Raw genomic sequence first — 26,045 nt, 5'->3', positions numbered from 1 at the left:
AGGGTCACTTTAGCTTACACTATAATTCAGGTCATTAATTGAAAAAATATAATGAAGTTACCAATGTTACCGGGTCACTTACAACCAAGCATAATACTCTGTAGTATTCTATTGCATCTTTGTAAATAGTCACAACTGATTGCTGAAAATATTAGACATGTGGGCCTATGGACGGTTTCCAGGACACAATTTATGGTCTTGTTTGGATAGATTTAGGCATACGTTTTAATTTTATTTATGCCTTTTAACCCTAAAACAAAAAAACTGAACATAATCTTAAAAGTTCGAAAGAGTTCTTCTAGTATGTACTTGTCATAACCTCAATTTTTAGTAATGTTTACCATCAACGAGCATGATTGTACATTGCAGGCCCCTTAGCTTTGCTTATTCTTATTTAATGTATTGGTATTTAATGGTGACAGCAGAAATATCTCTTGAAACAGAAACGATTCAGAATGAAAACCAAATGAAAACAAATAAGGTGACGGCTGTCATTCATCAATCCACATTCCACAGATAAAACACAGATGACACGCATTTTGGAATTATTCGAACACAGTGTTGCTAACCCGCGATTTTTCAAATTTGCCGCCTTTTACTACTGACAAGATTTGGTTGACGGACTTTAATTGGTTTGTCCAACTATACGTAAGAAATTATAATAATGAATGGCAACGTGGGCAGGTGAATAACATAGTATACTAATTAACATCCTCAATTATCTCATTTGATATGTTTTCTACGTAACATTTACATAAGCAATTTTTATAATTATTTAATTTATTTCAAAACTTGTAATTGTAATAGTGGTTGGCTTTCGGCATATTTACCCCAGCCAGTTATCTTCGCGTCTATACTTTCCGCCACGACTTAACAGGTTATGGGCCAAGAAATATATATTGTGTATTATACCGATTATACGTTCCATATATAAAACATATAAATACGTTTTACTGTACAAATACCAATGTATTTTATTTAACTCATTTTAAGCTGACAGCATACCTACTTACATACCTACTTTATTAAGGGTGACTTATTTATTTGTAAAAAAAAACGGTTTCGTATAATATAGACCTTGAGGAAGGAAAAATAATTAAGTAGGTATTACCTACTTTTTGCCCTCGCAGTTATTATTAGCGTAGTTCTATTAATTGAGACATTCTTAATCTATAATACTTATTCACTACGTATTTTGTACGTGCATTCTAAATACAAATAAACAATAGTAATGAGCAACGAAAACAGGATTATATAAAGTTTATATGTAACTCTCTATACCAATTTTACGCAGGTCACGCAATATTATTTTCACCTCAGCAGCTCGAACAAGGGTACTTTGCTACTTAAGGCTCCGTTAACGATTTTAGAGCCAAAATGTAAAATTGATAGATTTAGTCGTTGAAATTGTACTCCTTTTGTTACTTAATATCTAAATAACAAGTATTGGTTTCTATTGACACATCTTCTCATCTTGCCTTTTAATAATAAGGTCCCGAGCGTGCGTCACCAGCAATATATGACGAGCAGGGGCAGTTTTTAAAAATTCATCAAAAAATTATAGTTATAAAAAATATAAAAAATTATGTATAAGAACAGTTTCAGGAAATGTTGTAGATTATTTAAGTATCAAAATTACGTTGAAATTAAGTCGATTTTCACGAAAAATGTTCACTTGTTATGAAGTATTTTCTGGTGAAAATTGATTTCGTCTAACTTTCATTTACTCTTGTTCAATATCATATAACAAAAATGTAGTCTATGCAAGTTGGAGTATAGGATATGTGTAATTCATATTTACCATTTTTAGCAGTCCAAACTTTACGGAATTTACAAATAAGATCGACTAAATCAGTGCTTTACGCGCGTTTACCTAAACGTCCATCAGAAAAAAAATCATTACTAATTTAGTGAGTCAGTTTTCAAAAAAATGATCTGTACAAATGCAAGATAAGAAGACGTGCTAATAGATACCAGTACTTGTTATTTCTATTACGTAACAGAAGGTGTACAATTTCATCGACTAAATCTATCAATTTTACATTTTTGCGCCTAAAATCGATACCGGCCTCTTAAAAACAGTGAGCAAAATCGCATTCTGTTTTTAAGTAGCAAAGTACTCTTGTTCGAGCTGCTGGGGTGAAATAGTTATTTGTACAACAAGAGATCAAAGTTTGATATTTCTTCGAGTGCTTATTTTGAGTCCCGTGCAAGCGAAAGATTCTATAATAGATTCACGAGCGTAGCGAGTGAATCTAATTTAGAATCTTGAGCGTAGTAAGGGACTCAAAAGCGCACGAGATGTAAATAACTTTGATCTCGTGTAGTACACAACATTTTTCACCTCAGCAGTGAGAACATATTAGAGAACCCGAAAAATGTATTCCTTCTTCATCACTTACCTCTATTCACTCATGTTTTCTTAAGATATACCAACAATTAAATTTTCACCTCAGCAGCTCGAACAAGGGTACTTTGCTACTTAAAAACAGTGAGCAAAATCGGATTTTGCTCACTGAGTGAGCAAAATCGCATTTTGCTCATTTTGACCCACTCAGTGAGCAAAATGCGATTTTGCTCACTGTTTTTAAGTAGCAAAGTACCCTTGTTCGAGCTGCTGAGGTGAAAACTTAATTGTTAGTATATCTTAAGAAAACATGAGTGAATAGGTAACTGATGAAGAAGGAATACATTTTTCGGGTTCTCTAATATGTTCTCACTGCTGAGGTGAAAAGTTTTGTGAACTACACGAGATCAAAGTTATTTACATCTCGTGCGCTTTTGAGTCCCTTACTACGCTCAAGATTCTAAATTAGATTCACTCGCCAAGCTCGTGAATCTAGTATAGAATCTTTCGCTTGCACGGGACTCAAAATAAGCACTCGAAGAAATATCAAACTTTGATCTCTTCTTGTACAAATAACTATTATTGACTTCTGTTAATATATTTTTTATTATAGTCATGAGTCATGATGTCTTTTTCAATCCCATAAATTCGAATCAATTCCTGCATCACATAAATAGGTAACTGTACAAACAGCAAGACTCTTTTAACTGTCCATCGGTGGACCTTATTCCTTTTGTAATAAGGTCCACGAATTGTCAGTTAACAGTGTGGGCGATGGTAGGTACTAGGTACCTATTAGAAGGATGCAAAAGCGTAATGAAAAGTATCTAGGTACCGTGTACAAGTAGCTTTTTACATAAGTTTACATATTTATTGTAATACACATATTCCTTTAATTTGTCAAAATTAAACTAAAATTAAATATCGAAATTTAAGGGCAATAATTTGTTCTACCTACAGCACGACATGATTGTGATTTGCATGTCTCAATAATGAACATAAATCTACAAGCAGTCTTGTAATTTTTTATTAAGCTGCCGATTAAAAAAATATACACCTACATTAGGTAATCGTTAAATATTTTATGGGCATCTTTACATCAATTTTTGCCTTTTGCAAATATTAGAGTACCTGTACCTATTTTCATTTCAATATTTAAATGAAAAAAAGCATTTACCCCGATTTGCAAGACCGAAATGATCCCATAAGTGCTCCGTGAACAAAGTTTTGTACAGAGCAGTACTGCTAATAAATAGTACCTACTCATAGAATTTGCAGCTGAAGTACGTATTTGTTCGCCGTTGTGCTCAACTCGTAAAACGTAGACATACCTATGTAGCAGTAGACGATACATTAGCTCACTAAGATTTAAGAACGTGTTTGTAGATTTTTTCTCCGTTGCTGTTGTACCATAGATAAATATATAGTATCTAGATTCTAGAGCATATCTAGACTGCTCACTCCATACATCAGTTTTGGTACCAAAAACGCCTATTATTTTCTTTGTTGACATCTAGCATCGAGTAGAATTGTCAGTACCGCTACTTGATACTAGATGTCTCGAGTGTCGCGACTCACGAAAATTGTATTGAACAATTTACAGCTAATATTACAAGCAGAAGTAGTTGAAAATAGAGTTCTGGTTATAATATTAGCTGAAAATTGTTGAGCATTAGACTATACGGTCGTCGCAACATCTATGGTCAAGTGGCAGTACTGATGTTTCCGCTACTCGATATAGTTGCAAGAAGGTAAGCGATCTTGACATGTCTTTTAATTGAAAAACGCTTTTTAAAAATCAAAAACTATTACTTATGAAAGCAGAAGAATATAAATGATCGTATTAGATTCATAATTGTTACATATTTGCCGTAGCTTATTTTTAAAATGTGTTTTTCAATTAAAAGACACAAGATTGTTTACCTTATTTCTAATGCTAAAAAAAACGAACTATAGATGTCGACTACGAAAATATACTAGGCGTTTCGTACCTTGCTTTTCATAGTCACCTAAGAGCGCTACTGTACAGCGTATTTGCAGAAGTCGTGCGCGCCGTTGCACTCGACGCTGGGCCGGTGCGCCGAGTCCCAGATGCCGGGCCCGCAGCGCTGGCACAGCCCCGCCAGCGAGCAGGGGATGCGCACCAGCTGACGGAACTGGTGCAGGAGCCCGCGCGCTTTGCGGAGGATCAGCTGCCCGTCCATGTACATTGCTGTGGAACAGTGTGTGTACAATTACTCATTTGTCTGCAAAAAATGGCATTTCAAGATTTAAAAATAAAGTTTAATTCAGCCCATAGAGAAAAAAATACATAGAGTGCTCACTCCATACATCAGTTTTAGTATCAAAAAGACTATTAGCATCTAGCATCGAGTAGCGGAACTATCAGTACTGCTCAGTGAAAGCATATAACTGGAAACCGCCTTTGGGAACATTACCGTTCAAATTCTCGGGCCAAATTAGCACACATACACAATTACGCCTACATTTAAATAAGACGATACGTTTACAGAGCCTGTCTCTATTACACTAACGTACACAGCTAAGTGTAGATGAAATGCATATAATGTCAATAACTACCAATCAGCGACATTAATCCGCTAATAACCTTCTTGCTGTACGTACTGGCCGCTGAGAGTTCGCGGTTCATATTTGATTAGAATATGACTTGGACAGGGATAGGTTTATGCCATACATTGAAGAACCAGTCAAATAATTCACGTATAATAATTTAATGCAGATTAAAAGATAACTAGTTAAAATGTTGTTATGAAATTAAATGACAGACTAACTCAACATAATTAAATATTCAATTGTTGTAGGTATAAATGTATTCCGCTATAATAAGTATTTTGTATATTTTATTATCAATCTGTATGGCAGTGCGAAGTCACGTTCAGAGCCCGTACCATGAGTCACTGGGAGTGTCAAAACTGACATTTACGCTATCGAGAACGTAATTTACTTTCTTTACATCTCGTTTGCACTAATATGCGAGTACGAGCGAGATGTATAGAAAGTAAATTACGTTCTCGACGGCGTTTGTCAGTGCCAAACTGATGGTAGCCGTACTGGTATAGTCTGCCCGTTTTTCTAAGATCAAGTACGCCATAGTAAATGTATGGCGAACTTGATCTTAGAAATTGGACAGGCTATACAGCCTGTAAAATTTACATGGGTAGGTACACGAATCGGGTCAAAAACATTTGAACAGGCGGAGTCACAATAAATCCCCACTTTCAGTTCCAATGGAAATATTTTATATGTATATAGCCGGGCAAGCAAGTTTGTCAGTAGAAAAAGGCGCATAATTACAATTTTGTATGGGACCATAACCGTTCGCGCGCTTACATTTTCTAAATTCGCCGCTCTTTTCTACTGACGGAAATGGCTTGAGAGAGAACCTACATATATGTGATAGTAGAGGGTGGATTAAAATAATCAACATTTTGAGATAATGTGTGTATTTGTTAAATTAATTCAGTGAAAGCGTGATAAAAAAAATGTATTTACATATAGGAGACCGGGTATGATTATGTCACGGGTTATCTCATGAATAGAACATTAGATATCTTGCCAGGCATCCACTCAATTTCATGTCTCTCTAATTGGACAACTTTTTTCCATAGTTCTCTGCGAATAGCATCTTGTGGGAATCTGAATGGAAAGTAATGTAAAATGACAATACCAAATTTGATTATTAATTTGAAATAACTAGGTAGTTTTTTTTATAGCTCCATCTCATGAAATAAAAAAGGAAAATACAAATCTGTAAGAAGAAATTTATTACTACATTTATAATTACAGTGGAATCCATTTATTATGACTCCGCTTATACTGACCAACCGCTTACTATGACGCAATTACTGTGCGAAGTTTGGTTTTCATATGAAATTCTTTGTGACAAAGTCGGATAAGATAACTTCGACCTATAAATACTATTTTTATGGAATTATGTCCGGTTATACTGACAAATTCACTGGTTTTCGTGGCCGGCCCCACATCTTTCCCTGCGAGGACGTCTGTGGCGTTTAAATTGTTTTAGTTTTTACTCTCGGTGAAAGTTGATAATTGGTATAAGGTTAATAAAACTCATCTCTCACAAAATAGTTTGAGATTAATTTGGAAAAAATAAAATAAAAAGTTTATCAACTATGCTTTATATGACATCCGCTTAGTATGACATGTTTGTTACTTCCCTTCAATGTCATTATAAGCGGATTCTACTGTATATAGAAAATACCTAAACCAATCATAAGTTAATAAAATAGTCTACTTCATTTGGCATAAAACCATCCCTATTATCCTCGCAATTTAAAAAGTCGTATGTTGTTATGAAAGTCGTATGCAGTTGTTACGTTTTAGCTTAGCACGGTAGTATTGAAAAAATGTCGTCATGTTTATTCCAAATTTTACTGAAGTTATCTGTTTACTACAAGTGAAAAGTGATTCCACTGTCCTTGATATGAACTAAAACAACTTCTGCACCACTTCACGACACATGAAGACATTTTTAATTACAAAAAAACGTAGTTTTTATAAACCAATTTAGCCATCCGTCACTGACTGTCATCTCGGCCGCACTGAAGTTGCCAATCGAACAGTCTGTAAGCACCGCCTACAATCGAATACTTTACGTTGGGTCATAATTGAGCGGACATAACACTTCCATGGTTTATATGCGTTCACTGGTACTCCTACATCTATTGGCAAGTAGCAGTACTGATAGTTCCGCTACTCGATGCTAGATGTAGACACTGAAATTAATAGTCTGAACTGATGTATGGAGTGAGCACTCTTGTCTTACTTTTTTCTCTATGATTCAGCCTTTAAACAGGGCCATAGAGAAATATAGTAAGACAAGAGTGCTCACTCCATACATCAGTTTTGATACCAAAAGACTATTAATTTCAGTGTCTACATCTAGCATCGAGTAGCGGAACTATCAGTACTGCTACTTGACAATAGATGTAGCACCGACCGGAAAGTCTTATGCTCAACAACAGATGTCTGACACTGAAACGAATAGTCTTTTTGGTATCAAAACTGATGTATGGAGTGAGCAATCGTATGTATTTTTTTCTCTATGACAGGGCTAAATTTAGCGGCATGAATAATAATGCAAACAGATAAATCTAAAGAGTTTAGCATGTATGCACTGCTTTTACCCTTGTTTTTTTTTTTGCAGTCTTTAACATGTACATAGCTTGTTTAGGCATGTTTTAAGGCCACTTTAATGTCATCGATCTATTATTCGCCACTGTTTGTTCTAGCACCAAGCGAGACATCTTAGTTCGCTCGGCATATAGGATGTCCTATAAGTACCAGGCCCAACAACATACTAAAAGTTGGTCCCGTCATCAGAAACGGAACTATAGTCCCTTAATTCTATTAGGCGCGACGAACACAGTTGCGACTGACTTGACCGTTCAAAAGTCATAGTCATAGTATATATGTCACCGTAAAATTGTAAACACTCGTCATATTATATATATAATCTCGCTAGTTACATTATAAACTGACGGTAGGGAGGAAATGCTTTACGCATACCACCCGGCGCGGGGACGGGCCGGGATGGTTATGTGGGACTCCCTGTTGTGGGCTAATGAGACCCCAGGTTTACCCACTAAAACCCCTCTGTTGCCGCCTCGCTGCTATAAGGCGAGGTCCCAGGAACGCCGAAGTACTCTTCCGCAACCTCGCCAGCGGCCGTCCGGACTCGGACCCGACCCTTGGGGAAATCACCCCTTCACGTCATTGGGCGAGGGAGATCTAACCTAACCTAACCTACGTTAGATTATAAACTAACGGGTTCACAATCTTACGTTGTCATATACATACCTAAGGAACTGAAGTGCAACAGCATCTCATCAGTGTTGAGGCCCTGCGCGATGACGTCATCGGCGTACACCGCGATGATGGCCAGGCAGAGGAACAGGTGGAAGTAGTCCGTCTGATAGTTCGCCCAGCACGCCTCCCACATGCGGAGCGCCACGGCTTCGGTGAATTCGCGCTTGAAACATCTAGAATGTGACATTCGACACCGTAAGTAATAGTAGTTTGTGTTACAAGGGATCAAAATTATATATTTCCGTCAAGGGCGTACATTGAATCCTGAGCGTAATGAGGGATTCAAGTGTTAACGCCCAAGACGAAATAATTTTGATACCCTGTGACACATACCGCTTTTCACACCAACTATGAGGAAAATAAAAAAATCTTAGTGTTGACAACTTGACACAATCTGATGCTAAAAAAAGAATGTGCAGAAAAAATGTAAAAATAGTGTGCTAGAACAGAAAAGTGTTGCTTTGATCCCTCCTAGCAGGGAGGAAAAGTGCCACTTTGATCCCTCCCAGCAGGGAAGAAAAAGCCCTTTTCTGAATAGGAAGATTAGGAAGTGTGAAAAATAACTTGTGTTGTGTAAGCGCTATCAAATCAGCAGTTTCTTTCGGAAAAACCACAACTTAATCTGCTTCTCTCTTCACCCTCTCTCTCTCTCTCTCTCTCTCTCTCTCTCTCTCTCTCTCTCTCTCTCTCTCTCTCTCTCTCCTCCCTCTCTCTCTCTCTCTCGAAAGGAACATAAAAACAGTACGTCACTTACAATAATATCCACCGGTGACAGAAGAGAAGCTCCATTGCGTCCACATGCTTTTCCAAGTGCTTGTAGAAATGTGGTAACATTATCCTTATTAATTCACGTAGGTAACTCTGGAACAGACATAATTACATAAATCGCAATTGGCAAGGTGCGAAGTCGGTGGAGGGGAAGTGGCGCTGATCGTCACAAACACAGGTAATCTTTATGGAATGGCCGCCATTACTACTAGCGGCAGCCGCTTGAACTAATTTTACTCCATAAGATTTAACGTAGAAAGTCTGCCAAAATGAGGGCAGCACCAGTCGTGCACCTAGCGAATAGGTATGAAGTACTTATGCTATTGATGGTGCATCAAAGCCATAGACTAGGAATCCTCTAGACTGAGCATAGTAACGCTACCCCCTCTGCCACTTATACGGTAGTTTTACTCCATCTTCGAGTCAATCAATTTGCCGCTTTGACCTTGGTGGCTGACCGTGTGTTATGACGCCGTGGTACTTTCCACATGTCGTCACCGTAAAGACGGCCGTCTTTTGCAGCCGTTATATGACGGCACCGTTTTCGGAGGAATCCAAAGCTTTATTTAGACGGCTCGCGAACTCGTATACGATTCTAGTTACATTTGCGGACCATTGAGGTTACAACAATTCAGCCGACCGATCAAATGACGCAATGTAATGAAACTCGCATGCGAGTCCTCGCACCGTCTAAATGAGCCTTAAAGGTGGTGCTTAGTTCAATTCTCTGGCTGTATTATGCTGAAACAATAATTAGCCCACATGGATAGCTATTGTTCGACAGCAATTCGCATTTCAGTGCTGAGTTTGCAGAACTTTACACCACCTCTATTCTATTTACTATACCTACTCGTTCCCTGCAACAGTCAACTGTATGCCTAGTAGTACTTACAAGATTAATATCCATATCATTGTCCGTAGGTGTGCACACGAATATGGCTCGTTGCATCAGCCCCACGAAACACCAGAAGGCTTCCGCTTCGCACTTGATTTCGCAGAGCACGGGCGCCAACAAGTCACTCATACCTTGAGTGTAGCTGAAACGAAATATGAATTAGGAAAACTTACCTACTTTATTATTCAATTCCACAGAACCAATTATTAAGGTTATATTGAGTTTGTGTTTGGCAAACTAGGGATGGCAGCTGAAAACAGATTTGTGGGAACAATGGTCTGAAACTGTTTTATGTACTAACAATTTAACAACTCTCTTAACAGACCATTGGTAGGTAGGTATACCTATCTTGTCTCCGCAATAATTACACAAAGACATTAAGATTTACGGATTGCTAGACGCTAGTTAACTGCGTACTTACCCTAAAACAGGATTATATACAGCATAATTCAGCAAAATATTCTTCATAATCTCTACATTATAATTGTTTTCGCCGGCAAAGAATGGATTCCCCCGATCCGTCCTCACTACATCTTTCTCAATTACGCACTGCACATTCTTCCAAAACAGCGCGTATTGCTCCGGGGTCATCTTCTCCAGCCTTTTCCGAGTAATTTCTTCATATTCTCTAGTCCTTAACTGAAGAATAATTTCCCGTTCGTCATAAGTAGTATTATAAGGGTAACAGTGAAGCAAAAACGGCCAAACCTCTCTTCGTAACTCCTTATCTAAACCTCCAAAGAAAACGCCTTTTCTTAGGAACAAGTCATCTTCTATCAATCCCTTGCCATTCATGACTTTCCCGTAGAATATTTCCGGTGTAATTTTCGGTATCTTTCCTTCTTCGGGATGCTGCTCTGATTTTTGTACTTCGGGACGGCAGACCATGAAATGTCGATACGGTAAATTGGGCTCTTCTGATCCTGTAATTGAGTTTATATTGCATTAAGAGTGTTGATACTGTTAATGTTCCTCGGTCCGCGTAAGTGGCGTAACACATATATGTAGGTATTAGGATAATGGAATTAAGTACAAGCTTGCGTAGCCACTCCCTTAGCGGACCAAAAGGCGGAATAAGGGTCGCCCCGACGTCCTTATTTTGTTATTATTAGGTATTACGGTTGAGTGTCGCTTTTCGGACGAATGATTACGAAATAATATTCACAAAAGTGAGGCTTTTATTAACATTGCTACTGAACTTACTGTAGTAAGTAGGTAGTAGTAGAAAGTGTAGATATTGACTCACAGAACAGCGCCAATAAGCACCTTGGTGGCGGTGGCGGCCTGGAATAATGACTGGATAGGGCGGAGAGAACGTTTTATTAAGAAGAGGCCTTTAACTAGCCGCTCGTTATTGTTGTGCACTTGTGCAGCAATGAGTGTCAGACCATCAGCCCTTCATGGTCGATTTTTAGTAGATGCTGAGTCTGTGAAGGTTATTAGAAGAGGCCTCTTACGGGACCTTATCTAAAACTGTGCAGCAGCGAGAGCCACCGTGACAAGTGGTCTTATCCGCCATATGGAAGTACGGGTAGATACTGAGTCTATAAAGCGGAGAGGTTGTTAAGAAGTGCCCCTTACCCGGCGCCCGCCTGATGTTGTGCAACAACGAATGCCACCGGTGCAGCACCTGCGCCAGGTGATCCAGCCCGCCATGATGAAAATGCAAGATCTTGTACTGTGACTCGCGGGACGCGACCACCAGCTGCCCGCATGTGCAGTTGTCATCGTTGAAGAACAGCCGCAGGGACCGCATCTGGCTCAGATCCACTGAGAACCTGGTGCAAAAACAATTGAAGATATAGGATATTATTAAGATCCTTCTATGCTGCGCCAGTGTGGGGTGAGTTGTGAGGTAGATGCCGTAACCCATTTGAAAGTCGTAAGTAGGTAATAGTAACTAGAGTAGGTAGTAAGTGTAGTAACAACTCAGATACTTGCTGAGATAGAGGTTTTATTAACCTAATACCTACCCTACCACTTTTAAGTTTAAGTACAACTACATCGCTGAATGTGAAATGATTACTGCAGGCGATAAACTGCTTCTATTCACAATTTACAATGGAACCTAATGCCTAAGTGTTGGAAGATTGCCAACATTCGTTTCAAAAACGAATGCCTAAATATTATTCGGCATCTAAGATGCATATATATATGTACCTATAGATAGGTATATGTCTATCCGGTGGCGAATGCACTAGTCCCAAAACGCACTATTAGTCAATACACTCTAATTTCGAAAGCCCCTCTTCTCATAAGAAACTAGGCCCAAAATACCATATTTCCAAAAAGGCTCATTCTCGATTTACACGAGAACCATTGAGAACTAGTCCCAAAATACACCTTTCCCAAAATACCCCAAATTGTGTTCACCTGTGCGTGGCGTAATACTTTATTCTCATAATGCGTAGGTCTCAAAACACTCTAGTTCCAAAATACCCTATTTTTTTGGAATGTCTCTTTGTGACTGCTTTCAGCCGTAATCATTACCCGTTTGATGCCTAAAATATTTTTTTCAAAAATAGGATTTACGTATTTAATTATTATTTTGAGCTATACAGGGTGTAATCGTTAAGTGTTGCTCGGCGATAGTTCCGTAAATATAGCAGATATCAGAAAATTTCAAATTGATATCGAAAGTGCATATAGTGAAAGTGAAGGGCAATATACACACGAGTGTTTTAATGCCTGTGTTGATAAAGCAGTGTATGGAACTATCATAATTAGGTGGGCGAGAAACTACCCTCATTTATGGCATTATTTAATTATTTAATGCCATAAATGAGGGTAGTTTCTCGCCCACCTAATTATGATAGTTCCATACACTGCTTTATCAACACAGGCATTAAAACACTCGTGTGTATATTGCCCTTCACTTTCACTATATGCACTTTCGATATCAATTTGAAATTTTCTGATATCTGCTATATTTACGGAACTATCGCCGAGCAACACTTAACGATTACACCCTGTATAGCTCAAAATAATAATTAAATAAATCCTATTTTTGAAAAAAAAATTTTAGGCATCAAACGGGTAATGATTACGGCTGAAAGCAGTCACAAAGAGACATTCCAAAAAAATAGGGTATTTTGGAACTAGAGTGTTTTGAGACCTACGCATTATGAGAATAAAGTATTACGCCACGCACAGGTGAACACAATTTGGGGTATTTTGGGAAAGGTGTATTTTGGGACTAGTTCTCAATGGTTCTCGTGTAAATCGAGAATGAGCCTTTTTGGAAATATGGTATTTTGGGCCTAGTTTCTTATGAGAAGAGGGGCTTTCGAAATTAGAGTGTATTGACTAATAGTGCGTTTTGGGACTAGTGCATTCGCCACCGGATAGGTATATGTGCGTCATTCATCTAAAACACATAGTATACAGTCTGAAAAGGATAGGATGCTCATAAGGTACCATTTTAAAAGGGCGTGCGAAGGTCTAAAGTTACTTCTATTTCCCCTTCCTATAATGTCCTGATGTTCTTTAATGAAATATGAATATGGCTTCCCTATGATTGATTGGCAGCGCACAAAAGACGTCAAATCAATAGGTACACCTTTATCATTGTGATATTTTGATTGGTATCGGTACTATCGGTCTATGCCATAGGTAGGATATTTACGTACCAACGTACCTAACAAAGCAATTTAGAGAAGGGTGTGATGGCTAGCAAATAAGGCTTTTAAAATTCTTTTTTTTAGGTAATATACAAGCCCTGATGCGGTTAACATTTCTCTAAAAAACGCTTTATAAAATACCTTATAAATTTATCTTATTTTGCCTTTGAGGCCATGCCATACGTTCCCCGAAAATTAGTCGAATAATTAACTACTACTTAAAAAGGTAAAACTAAACATAAAATTAACTTAATTAATAAGGTAAATCTAAACTGTGGATCCTCGTGGCATTGCCGAGGTACCGGCACCATTTTCCTCACTGAATCACAAATTCGTAAAATGCTTATGCCAGCTCTTTTATCACCGGTGACATCCTTAGGTACCTACTCGTAATACCTATTAGATTTTCCCTATTAGGCATCATCCAAGGCCATATCGATATGTCAGGGTTACCCCATAAAGTAGGCGACGGGTGGCGACGGATCCAGCCAGCAATAATGAAATTCTCAACATTCTTTGAGAACAATCGGCGGATTATTACGATAAAGAGCGCTCGTCGCCATACTTAATGATGAGTAGGCGGCCTTTCACTTTCAGGAATGACAAAGATTAAAAAATAAATAATAAGAACTAAATCATATCATGAAATAAAACTATATTAGTAAAGATGACAACTGACACATGTTGCAAATGTTGCAATGCAAATGCCATGCAGAGAGTTAGTTATCTTGGTTGGACTCTAGTGTCTCTAGTGGTTTTAAAGAATAGCGCCTTTGATGATTAACGAAGCGGATATTATTATCTTAATAAATATTAAATTTAAAAGTGGAAAAATTACTGTCTTGGGTGAGACCAGGTGAGACTTGAATTCACTGCCTCTGGAGTTCAATTCTCACCCAAGACAGTATTTTTTCCACTTTTAAATTTATTCTAAGCTTAATAGCATCGGTCGCAGACGTTTCTGCTTGTTAAAAATAGTAGTTTGTGTTACAAGGGATCAAAATGATATATTTCCGTCAAGGGCGTACATTGAATCCTGAGCGTAATGAGGGATTCAAGTGTTAACGCCCAAGACGAAATAATTTTGATACCGTGTGACACATACCTACTACTTTTATAAAAAAAATCTTAGTGTTGACACAATCTGATGCTTAAATAGATAATTATGTGCAAAAAAAATGAAAAAATAGTGTGCTAGAACAGAAAAGTGTTACTTTGCTACCTCCTAACAGGGAGAAAAAGTGCTACTTTGATCCCTCCTAGCAGGGAAGAAAAAGCTCTTTTCTGAATAGGTGTGAAAATTAAATTAATAAATATTGTCGTGATACAATGGTTTTCTAAGAATTGTATGTTCGACATCACTTAATTTACCTTTACGACATCACTTGTCTCATTTCAAAGCATTCTCCTGTTTTACTATTATAACACCTAACACAGTAAGTAGGTATTTGTATTTCTTGAAAAGCGGAATACCCACGATGTTTAAACGACAGGCAGCCTGCCTTATTTGCATTGATAATAATACATTTAGCTAAATTTGGTGTTTCGTTGATAATTTCAAAAAAGGCTTACGTCTTAGTGTCAACGTTCTGTTAAAAGCCATTTGCATAAATTTCAGGAGACAGTGTTTAATTGTTAACAGCTTCGCGTGGCAAAGGTACCTACCTACTAAATTTTCCTTTATGATTATGAATCTGTTTGAAGAAAAGAGAGTAATAATACTAATAATCAAAAGTGGTGCCGTTACATTATTTATTACTTATTTCGCTGGCTCAGCGACCCGAAGTGGATCTTAGCCACTAGATTTCGCCATTCTTTCTTATCCTGTGCAATTCGATCCGAGCCAGTAAAAGACATATCTAAAACGAAATATCTACCAAAAAATTGCTATACACTTACGTTTTATATTATGATTAGGTTAGATATATTAGATTATTTCTGTAAAAACAGCGACTTCGCTTAGTCCATAGGTACGTAGAGATAATCCTGAATAATACACCTATGCTAATACTAGCTGTTGCCCGCGACTTCGTACGCGTGGATTTGTATATTGGTGGTTATATATTCTATATTGGCTTAGAACATTATGCAGAAAACGATAGCAGTAGGGACTGCAGTTAATCATTTGTTAATTATTATACACAACCTGGCTACGAAGTTTCAAGCCCCTAACTGAATAAAATTGTTCTCGATATAATCCCTCTCAACCCCCAGCATATTTTCAAGTCCACTATTTAGTAAAACCTACTACCTAACTACCTATTTACGAAGTTTGAAGTTCCTAGCTTTAAATAAAATTTGAACTCTCTACCAACTTTCAACCCCTTCTTAAACCTTTTAGGGGATGAATTTTTAAAAAAGCTGAAATTACTTATTATGTATTATAATAATATGCCTTTATACAACGATTCAAGCCCCGCACTCAAAAAAATGTTTGACCTCCATACAAATTTTCAACCCGTTTTTTACCAACTTGAGGGAAGAATTTTCAAAAATGCCGAAATTACTTTTCTTGTATTCTAATAATATGTCTTTATACAAAGATTCAAGTCCCGCACACAAAAATGTTTGATCTCCATACAAACTTTCAACCCCTATTTAACCCTTTTAAGGGATGAATTTTTAAAAACGCTAAAATCACTTTTCTTGTATTCTTATAATATGCCCTTATACGAAGATTCAAATCCCGCACTCAATAAAATATTTGATGTGCATACAAACTTTCAACCCCTTTTTCACCACCTTGGGGGATGAATTTTCAAAAACGCTGAAATTACTTTTCTTGTATTCTAATAATATGCCTTTATACAAAGATTCAAGTCCCGCACTCAAAAAAAATGTTTGATCTCCATACAAACTTTCAACCCCTATTTAACCCTTTCAACCCCTATTTAACCCTTTCAAGGGATGAATTTTTAAAAACGCTGAAATTACTTTTCTTGTATTGTAATAATATCTCCATATACAAAGTTTCAAGTCCCGCAATCAAAAAAAATTGTCTTCTCCATACAAACTTTCAACCCCTTTTTCACCACCTTAGGGGATGAATTTTCAAAAACGCTGAAATTATTTTTCTTGTTTTTTAATATTATACCTTTTGATAAAGTTTCTAATTCCTAGTTCAAAATAAAACTTGAACCCCATACAAACTTTCATCCCCTTTTTAACCCCCTTAGGGGTAGAATTTCTCAAAATTGCTTTTTAGCTCTTATACATTTTATAAATGCAACCTCGTGTCCAAATTTCAACTTTCTAGCATTTGTAGTTTCGGCTCTGCGTTGATGAGTCAGTCAGTCAGTCAATCAGTCAGGACACGTGCATTTATGTATAGATAGATAGATAGCGGGCTTGAATCTTTGTACAGAGGCGTACAAAGATTCAAGCCCGTTCTCACAAAAATGTTTGAACTCCATACAAACTTTCAACCCCTTTTTCACCACCTTGAGATATAAATTTTCAAAAACGCTGAAATTATTATTTTTTCGTTTTAAAATAATACCTTTTTATGAAGTTTCAAGTTCCTAGCTTAAAATAAAATCTGTACCCTGTACAAATTTTCAACCCCTTTTTAAACCTGTTAGGGGATGAATTTTACAAAACTCTGAAATTACTTGTATTATCTTCTAATAATATCCCCAAATACAAAGATTCAAGTCCCGCGCTCGAAAAAATTTTTGATATCCATACAAACTTTCAACCCCTTTTTCGTCACCTTAGGGGATGAATATTCAAAAACACTGAAATTAGTTTTCTTGTGTTTAAATTTAATATCTATTTGAAAATTTTCAAGTTCCTACCTTAAAATAAAATTTGCACCCCAAGACGAACTTTCATCCCCTTTTTAAATCCCTTAGGGGTTTGAACTTCCAAAAACGTTGCAATTACTTTATTTTGTAATCGGCTATTATGCCTTTCTAAGAAGTTTCAAAGCATTTGTTATGGATTCAAACTTTTAACCCCTTTTTAACCCTGTTAGGGGATGAATTTTACAAAACGCTGAAATTACTTTTCCTGTCTTTTAATAATATCCCCAAATACAAACATTCAAGTCCCGCGTTCGAAAAAATGTTTGATATCCATACAAACTTTCAACCCCTTTTTTACCACTTTACGGGATGAATTTTCAAAAACGCAGAAATTTGTTTTATTGTATTTTAATAATATATCTTTTTACGAACTGTCAAGTACCTAGCTTAAAATAAAATTTGAACCACATACAAACTTTCAACCTCTTTTTAACCCTGTTAGGGGATGAATTTTACAAAACGCTGAAATCACTTTTCCTGTCTTTTCATAATATCCCCAAATACAAAGATTCCAGTCCCGCGCTCGAAAAAATGTTTGATATCCATACAAACTTTCAACCCTTTTTTCACCACCTTAGGGGATGAACTTTCAAAAACGCTGAAATTAGTTTTCTTGCATTTTAATAATATATCTTTTTACGAACTTTCAAGTACCTAGCTTAAAATAAAATTTGAACCACATACAAACTTTTGAACCTCTTTTTAACCCTGTTAGGGGATGAATTTTACAAAACGCTGAAATTACTTTTCCTGTCTTTTAATAATATCCCCAAATACAAAGATTCCAGTCCCGCGCTCGAAAAAATGTTTGATATCCATACAAACTTTCAACCCTTTTTTCACCACCTTAGGGGATGAATTTTCAAAAACGCTGAAATTAGTTTTCTTATATTTTAATAATATATCTTTTTACGAACTTTCAAGTACCTAGCTTAAAATAAAATTTGAACCACATACAAACTTTCAACCTCTTTTTAACCCTGTTAGGGGATGAATTTTACAAAAGGCTGAAATTACTTTTCTTGTCTTTTAATAATATCCCCAAATACAAAGATTCAAGTCCCGCGCTCGAAAAAATGTTTGATATCCATACAAACTTTCAACCCTTTTTTCACCACCTTAGGGGATGAATTTTCAAAAACGCTGAAATTAGTTTTCTTGTATTTAAATTTAATATCTATTTGCAAAGTTTCAAGTTCCTAGCTTAAAATGAAATTTGCACCCCAAGACGAACTTTCATCCCCTTTTTAACCCCCTTAGGGGTTGAATTTCCAAAAACGTCGCAATTACTTTATTTTGTAATCGGCTATTATGCCTTTCTAAGAAGTTTCAAAGCATTTGTAATGGATTCATTCTTTCAACCCCTTTTTAACCCTGTTAGGGGATGAATTTTCAAAAACGCTGAAATTACTTTTCTTGTCTTATAATAATATCCCCATATACAAAGTTTCAAGTCCCACACTCACAAAAATATTTGATCTCCATACAAACTTTCAACCCCTTTTTCACCACCTTGGGGGATGAATTTTCAAAGACGCTGAAATTAGTTTTCTTGTATTTTAATAATATATCTTTTTACGAACTTTCAAATTCCTAGCTCAAAATAAAACTTGTACCCCATACAACCTTTCATCCCCTTTTTAACCCCCTTAGGGGTTGAATTTTTCAAAATCGCTTCTTATCTCTTGTACACTTTATAAATGCAACCTGGTGTGCAAATTTCAACTTTCTATCTTTTGTAGTTTCGGCTCTGCGTTGATGAATCAGTCAGTCAGTCAGTCAGTCAGGACACTTGCATTTATATATATAGATGTACCTACCTATTATCGTCAAGTTTTAGCACATGAAATGGGCGCTATTAAATCGAACCAAAAGGCTTATTAGTCCTTCTCATTTTAGCGTTATACATACTCGACGATAAGATAAGATAAATAAAAATGATTTATTCAAGCACATAAAGTCTATTTTTTTATTCGGTAGACTGAAATGACAGTTAATAGTATGAACATGAAATGTCATTTCATACTATTAACTGTCATTTCAGTCTACCGAATAAAAAAATAGACTTTAAGTACAAACAACAAATCCAAGGCAAACAAAACGTGGAAGAAGACGTACCTCGTGGCTCAAAAACCTCAGGTGCTGGTTAAAAATGAGCACCAGATCGCTGTTTCGAGCTGCAGCGTCAAAAGTGAAAATAGCCCTAATGATAGCCAACCTCCGGCAAGAGACGGTACCATAAGAAGAAGTACAAACACTTAGTCCCAACTCTAGCTGTCTCTCGGCTGTCCCAAGTCGGCATAGTCACTGGACACTGTCATGTTTCCTATGTTAACCGTAAAGTCATACCTTGTTGGGATTCGATTTTCGTATTCCTTTAGCGAATAACCAGATAAAAAATATAATTAGTTACGTATCTAATCAGATAAATACGAGAATAAGTACCTGCGTAAGATCATTTTGTTACCTAGACCTGGAGCAAGTTCCTAAATAAACCTAAGGTTTGCAATTAATGCACGCACGTTGGAAACAACGGTTAAACAATGTCGAAGGTATAGCTAATTACAGTAATTACGACTCAACATGTTCACTACATAAATGCAGCAAAATTGTAGTTTGAACCGTAGGTCGAATATACCTTTGCATTAAGTTATACTAGTTTAGGTACATATATATGAGCTACATGTAAGTTAGTTGTGGTATGGTATTGGTATCGTGTAATACGCGCCCGACAGTAGTGCAGCAAACGTTGTATTATTAATGACCACAGGTACTTTAGTGACATATCGATTTGATGTAATAAGAATGTAGGCTGCATATGAATGGCATTACCTATGTACCTACTCTTATCTATATATATAAATGCAAGTGTCCTGACTGACTGACTGACTGACTGACTGACTGACTGATTCATCAACGCAGAGCCGAAACTACAAAAGATAGAAAGTTGAAATTTGCACACTAGGTTGCATTTATAAAGTGTACAAGAGATAAGAAGCGATTTTGAAAAATTCAACCCCTAAGGGGGTTAAAAAGGGGATGAAAGGTTGTATGGGGTACAAGTTTTATTTTAAGCTATGAATTTGAAACTTTGTAAAAATGTATTGTATTAAAAAACAAGAAAACTAATTTCAGCGTTTTTAAAAATTCATCCCCCAAGGTGGTGAAAAAGGGGTTAAAAGTTTGTATGGTGATCAAATTTTTTTGTGAGTGTGGGACTTGAAACTTTGCATATGGGGATATTATTATAAGACAGGAAAAGTAATTTCAGCGTTTTTGAAAATTCATCCCCTAACAGGGTTAAAAAGGGGTTGAAAGTTTGAATCCATTACAAATGCTTTGAAACTTCTTAGAAAGGCATAATAGCCGATTACAAAAAAAAAGTAATTGTAACGTTTTTGGAAATTCAACCCCTAAGGGGGTTAAAAAGGGGATGAAAGTTCGTCTTGGGGTGCAAATTTTATTTTGATCTAGGAACTTGAAACTTTGCAAAAAGGTATTAAATTAAAATACAAGAAAACTATTTTCATCGTTTTTGAAAATACATGCCCCAAGGTGGTGAAACAGGGGTTGAAAGTTTGTATGGAGATCAAATATTTTTGTGAGTGTGGGACTTGAAACTTTGTATATGGGGATATTATTATAAGACAGGAAAAGTAATTTCAGCGTTTTTGAAAATTCATCCCCTAACAGGGTTAAAAAGGGGTTGAAAGTTTGAATCCATTACAAATGCTTTGAAACTTCTTAGAATGGCATAATAGCCGAATACAAAAAAAAGTAATTGCAATGTTTTTGGTAATTCAACCCCTATGAGGGTTAAAAAGGGGATGAAAGTTCGTCTTGGGGTGCAAATTTTATTTTAATCTAGGAACTTGAAACTTTGCAAAAAGGTATTAAATTAAAATACAAGAACACTAATTTCAGCGTTTTTGAAAATTCATCCCCTAAGGTGGTGAAAAAGAGGTTGAAAATTTGTATGGATATCAAACATTTTTTTCGAGCGCAGGACTTTAATCTTTGTATTTGGGGATATTATTAGAAGACAGGAAAAGCAATTTCAGCGTTTTGTAAAATTCATCCCCTAACAGAGTTAAAAAAGGGTTGAAAATTCCTATAGGGTTCAAATTTTATTTTAAGCTAAGAACTTGAAACTTCGTAAAAAGATATATTTTTAAAATACAAGAAAACTAATTTGAGCGTTTTTGAAAATTCATCCCCTAAGGTGGTGAAAAAGGGGTTGAAAGTTTGTATGGATATCAAATATTTTTTCGAGCGTGGGACTTGAGTCTTTGTATTTGGGGATATTATTAGAAGACAGGAAAAGTTATTTCAGCGTTTTGTAAAATTCATCCCCTAACAGGGTTAAAAAAGGGTTGAAAATTCGTATAGGGTTCAAATTTTATTTTAAGCTAAGAACTTGAAACTTCGTAAAAAGATATATTTTTAAAATACAAGAAAACTAATTTCAGCGTTTTTGAAAATTCATCCCCTAAGGTGGTGAAAAAGGGGTTGAAAGTTTGTATGGATATCAAATATTTTTTCGAGCGCGGGACTTGAATCTCTGCATTTGGGGATATTATTAGAAGACAAGAAAAGTAATTTCAGCGTTTTGTAAAATTCATCCCCTAATAGGGTTAAAAAGGGGTTGAAAGTTCGTATAGGGTTCAAATTTTATTTTAAGCTAGGAACTTCAAACTTCGTAAATAGGTAGTTAAGTAGTAGATTTTACTTTATAAACTTTGTAAAAAGTTATTAAATTAAAATACAAGAAAACTAATTTCAGTGTTTTTGAAAATTCATCCTGTAAGGTGGTGAAAAAGGGGTGTAAAGTTTGTATTGATATCAAACATTTGTTCGAGCGCGGGACTTGAATCTTTGGATTTGGGGATATTATTTAAAGACAGGAAAAGTAATTTTAGCGTTTTGTAAAATTCATCCCCTAACAGGGTTAAAAAGGGGTTGAAAGTTTGTACGGGTTTCAAATTTTATTTTAAGCTAGGAACTTGAAACTTCGTAAAAAGGTATTAATTTAAAACTGCAAAAAACTAATTTCAGCGTTTTTGAAAATTCTCAAGGTGGTGAAAAAGGGGTTGAAAGTTTGTATGGAGATCAGATATTTTTGTGAGAGCGGGGCTTGAATTTTTGTACAGAGGCATTTATTAGAATACAAGAAAAGTAATTTCAGCGTTTTTAAAAAGTACATCCCTTAAAAGGGTTAAAAAGGGGTTGAAAGTTTTTATGGGGTTCAAATTTTATTTTAAGCTAGGAACTCGAGACTTCGTAAAAAGGTATTTTATTAAAAGAGAAGAAAACTTATTTCAGCGTTTTTGAAAATTCATCTCTCAAAGTGGTGAAAAAGGGTAAAAAGTTTGTATGGAGATCAAACATTTTTGTGAGTGCGGGGCTTGAATCTTTGTAAAATGGCATTTTATTAAAATACGAGAAAAGTAAATTCAGCGTTTTTAAAATTCATCTCTTAAAGGGTCGAAAGGGGGTTGAAAGTTTGTAAAGGGTTCAAATTTTATTTAAAGCTACAAACTTGAAACTTCGTAAAAAGGTATTTCATCAAAAGAAAAGAAAACTAATTTCAGAGTTTTTGATAATTCATCCCCATTGTGGTAAAAAAGGGGTTGAAGGTTTGTATGGAGGTCAAACATTCATTTGAGTGCGGGACTTGAATCGTTGTAAACTTTGTATAGGGGCATATTATTAAAATACAAGAAAAGTAATTTCAGCGTTTTTAAAAATTCATCCCCTAAAATGGTTAAAAAGGGGTTGAAAGTTTGTATAGGGTTCAAATTTTATTTAAAGCTAGGAACTTCAAACTTCGTAAATAGGTAGTTAAGTAGTAGATTTTATTAAATAGAGGACATGAAAATCCTCTGGTTGAGAGGAATTGTATCGAGAACAATTTTATTCAGTTAGGGGCTTGAAGCTTCGTAGGTTGTGAAAGACAAGTATCATGCGTTGTAATATTAATAATTAACAAATGATTAACCGTCCTACTGCGATCTTTTGCTGCATAATGTTCTAAGCTAATGTAGAATATATAACCACCAATATACAAATCCACGCGTACGAAGTCGCGGGCAACAGCTAGTTGGTATACAAAATCTATCGGTTAGGATCCGATTAGCCTGACGTAATGGTATGCAATTTCAAGATTGCAAATGCGTTTAGCAACTCTGAAGATTAGATTAAATTAATGTCTATTTTTGGGATGGTTACTTACATAGCCGGTTTCCTGTGCTTCTGTAGATACTGACCTTCGGCATTTTATCGGCGCGCGTCTCTGTGGTACCGGTGAGCTCTGCACACTCTCAGGAAACACCAGGTTATGCTTCAACGCTAGAAATTCAGGAGTGCTCATCCAATTGGGGTTGCCTTCATCACACGAACTCATGGAGAGCGACCTTATAAACTTGTCACCAGACATCGAGTCAGGAGTCAAATCGATGTTTTCGACAGTCGGATTAGCAATAGTTATGTTGACTGACGTCATAGACTGCGACCTCACGTGTTTATCAAACATAAACACATCCTCCTTGTTTTCATCTTTCTCAAAACTCCCGAAAACGCTATCTTTGGCCGAATCAACGGTCTTTACCGTAGGTTTTGAGCTGGATGTCAAATCGTCTTGCGTAGTTTCGTTATGCGTGTATCGCGTATCGTTAGACTTAATACTATGTTTGTCGGAGTTAGAATTAATACTAGTTGTTTCCGAAGAGTCTGAAAATGCGTTTTCGTTGTTAGAATCTATCTTTTTATTTGAATCCTGTGGCTTTGTTTCTTGGGTAGTTTTACGCAGTCCCAACTCATCGCTCGGACTTGTTTCTGCGGCTGAAGGGCATTTCTTGAGCGTAGAATTAGGTATCCAATTTAAGAATAGCGTGGGTCGTTTGGCATTGTTATGTTGATCTGTAAATACCTTGGTAGTGACAGTTAGATAGCCTGGATGGTGGATAACATCGAGCTCATGCCTCGCGATTGTTGGAGGATGTACGCACACGTTGTTTTTGCAGAATAATATTTCATTGTCGACATAATCTGGCAGTTCTTCGTAATAATCCTCGAACTCCAGTCCTAGGAAGTAGCTCGAGGCCCTTTTCAACAGTTCGGGAAGCGGCATCATTCACATTTCCCGATTACGTTATCGCGAGCGACCTCATCGGAGCGCGGTTGTGTGTGTACTACGCGCAACACCTACGCTCTGATAACAGTATTGATCCGTCGAGAATAGCGGCCCGATGTGACAGCTGTGTTTACCGTCCGGAGCCAAAAGAGCGTAAGAACGCCATGTTCTTGAAAGGTATTAGTTAAGTGTGTTGTATCGCTAAGACAACTGGAAATATGCTGAAAACCTTTGTTTTACAAAGCGTAGCGCGTTCAAGGCAAGGGTATCTGAAAGGATTTTATTGTTTTTATTCTTAAATTCAGAATAAAAATTACCTGACTTGGAATTTAGATTACCTCACCTTACTAGGTAAACTTAGCTTATACAGTACAGTGCATATAAAGAGCCAAAACCATCTATACAATACATATCACTATCTTATATAATCTTAATGTACCTACTGGCAACAAGGTTGTGTAGGTAGTTAGGTACTTACACATATTTACGGCGCTTTGTCTATGTCGATATTATTATTACGCTGCACAAACTTCGAAATGATATATAACTATGTAGTACGCGCTTATCATTTTAGCCTATTCCATGAATGTTACAGAGAGGCAAAGCCAAAATTAAAAATATGTATCTGATTTATGAACGTAACTCCTACGTTGAACGGTTCCCGCGCTGTCAACTGTCAATGTCATTGTGTTTATTCATGTTAGCCTAGACCATTAGGGCTTAATAAAATATAACTTTTTTAATAGGAAATAATAGTAAATATATAATAAATATGTGAAAAAATAAAATATTAGTGTACGACAGTCCGACCAATTACAAAATTGGAAGAAAATACAAGAAGATTGAAGAAAAAAAAATGCTACTTTCGCGACCAAGGTCAAAGGTGGCGTCGTTTCGTGGATAGCATGACTATCCACCCGGACATGTTGCATATCAAAATAAGAATCTAGCAGCATCATCATCTCCATCTCCGCCAGCGGCGTAGAGAAAAAAGCGATTTTCGCGTGGCGTATAAAAAGCAATCTGTGCCCTCCTCGCTCGCCAGCGACCGAATGTACATATCTAAAATTCCGAAAGAAAATAAACGCAAGGTAAGAAATATTTGTTCATGATTTTCGACGTTTGTGCTAACCTGTGCATTCTGGATTTTTTGGAACACTATTCTAGCTAGGTGTATATCTGTCCGCTAACTGCACATGGTGACTGAGCTGTGCACTGCATTCTGGAGCACTATTCTAGGTGCATCTGTCTGCTAACTGCACACGGTGGTTGTGCTGTGCACTGTGCATTCTGGAGCACTATTCTAGGTGCATCTGTCTGCTAACCGCACACGGTGGTTGTGCTGTGCACTGTGCATTCTGGAGCACTATTCTAGGTGCATCTGTCTGCTACCTGCACACGGTGGTTGTGCTGTGCACTGTGCATTCTGGGCCACTATTATAGGTGTGTCTGTCTGCTAACTGCACATGGTGACTGAGCTGTGCACTGCATTCTGGAGCACTATTCTAGGTGCATCTGTTTGCAAAATAGCTATACTAAGCTTTTTGGAGTACTAACCTAGGTATCTCTGATGATATTTGGACTTGGCAATCTTTCACATACTAATACTAGGTGCATTCAATGCCAG

At 36.6% G+C, this 26,045-nt stretch overlaps 1 protein-coding gene across 1 annotated transcript; it reads right to left on the bottom strand.

Moving 5' to 3' along the window:
- Window positions 1-4,358: 4,358 nt before the first annotated feature.
- LOC134651106 (TBC1 domain family member 16) lies at window positions 4,359-24,558 on the bottom strand. Its single transcript, XM_063506111.1, has 7 exons — window positions 23,553-24,558; window positions 11,442-11,638; window positions 10,282-10,783; window positions 9,858-10,002; window positions 8,952-9,058; window positions 8,189-8,370; window positions 4,359-4,559 (listed from the first exon to the last, which is right to left on the bottom strand). Exons 1-7 carry the CDS (start codon window positions 24,416-24,418, stop codon window positions 4,366-4,368), a joined length of 2,193 nt encoding a protein of 730 aa, XP_063362181.1. The 5' UTR covers window positions 24,419-24,558; the 3' UTR covers window positions 4,359-4,365.
- Window positions 24,559-26,045: the final 1,487 nt, after the last annotated feature.

The sequence above is a fragment of the Cydia amplana genome, chromosome 9 (genome assembly GCF_948474715.1).
Source record: "Cydia amplana chromosome 9, ilCydAmpl1.1, whole genome shotgun sequence".
Classification (NCBI taxonomy): Eukaryota; Metazoa; Arthropoda; class Insecta; order Lepidoptera; family Tortricidae; genus Cydia; species Cydia amplana.
The sequence above is the reverse complement of the archived record's forward strand: the minus strand, read 5'-3'. Positions and strand labels throughout refer to the sequence as shown.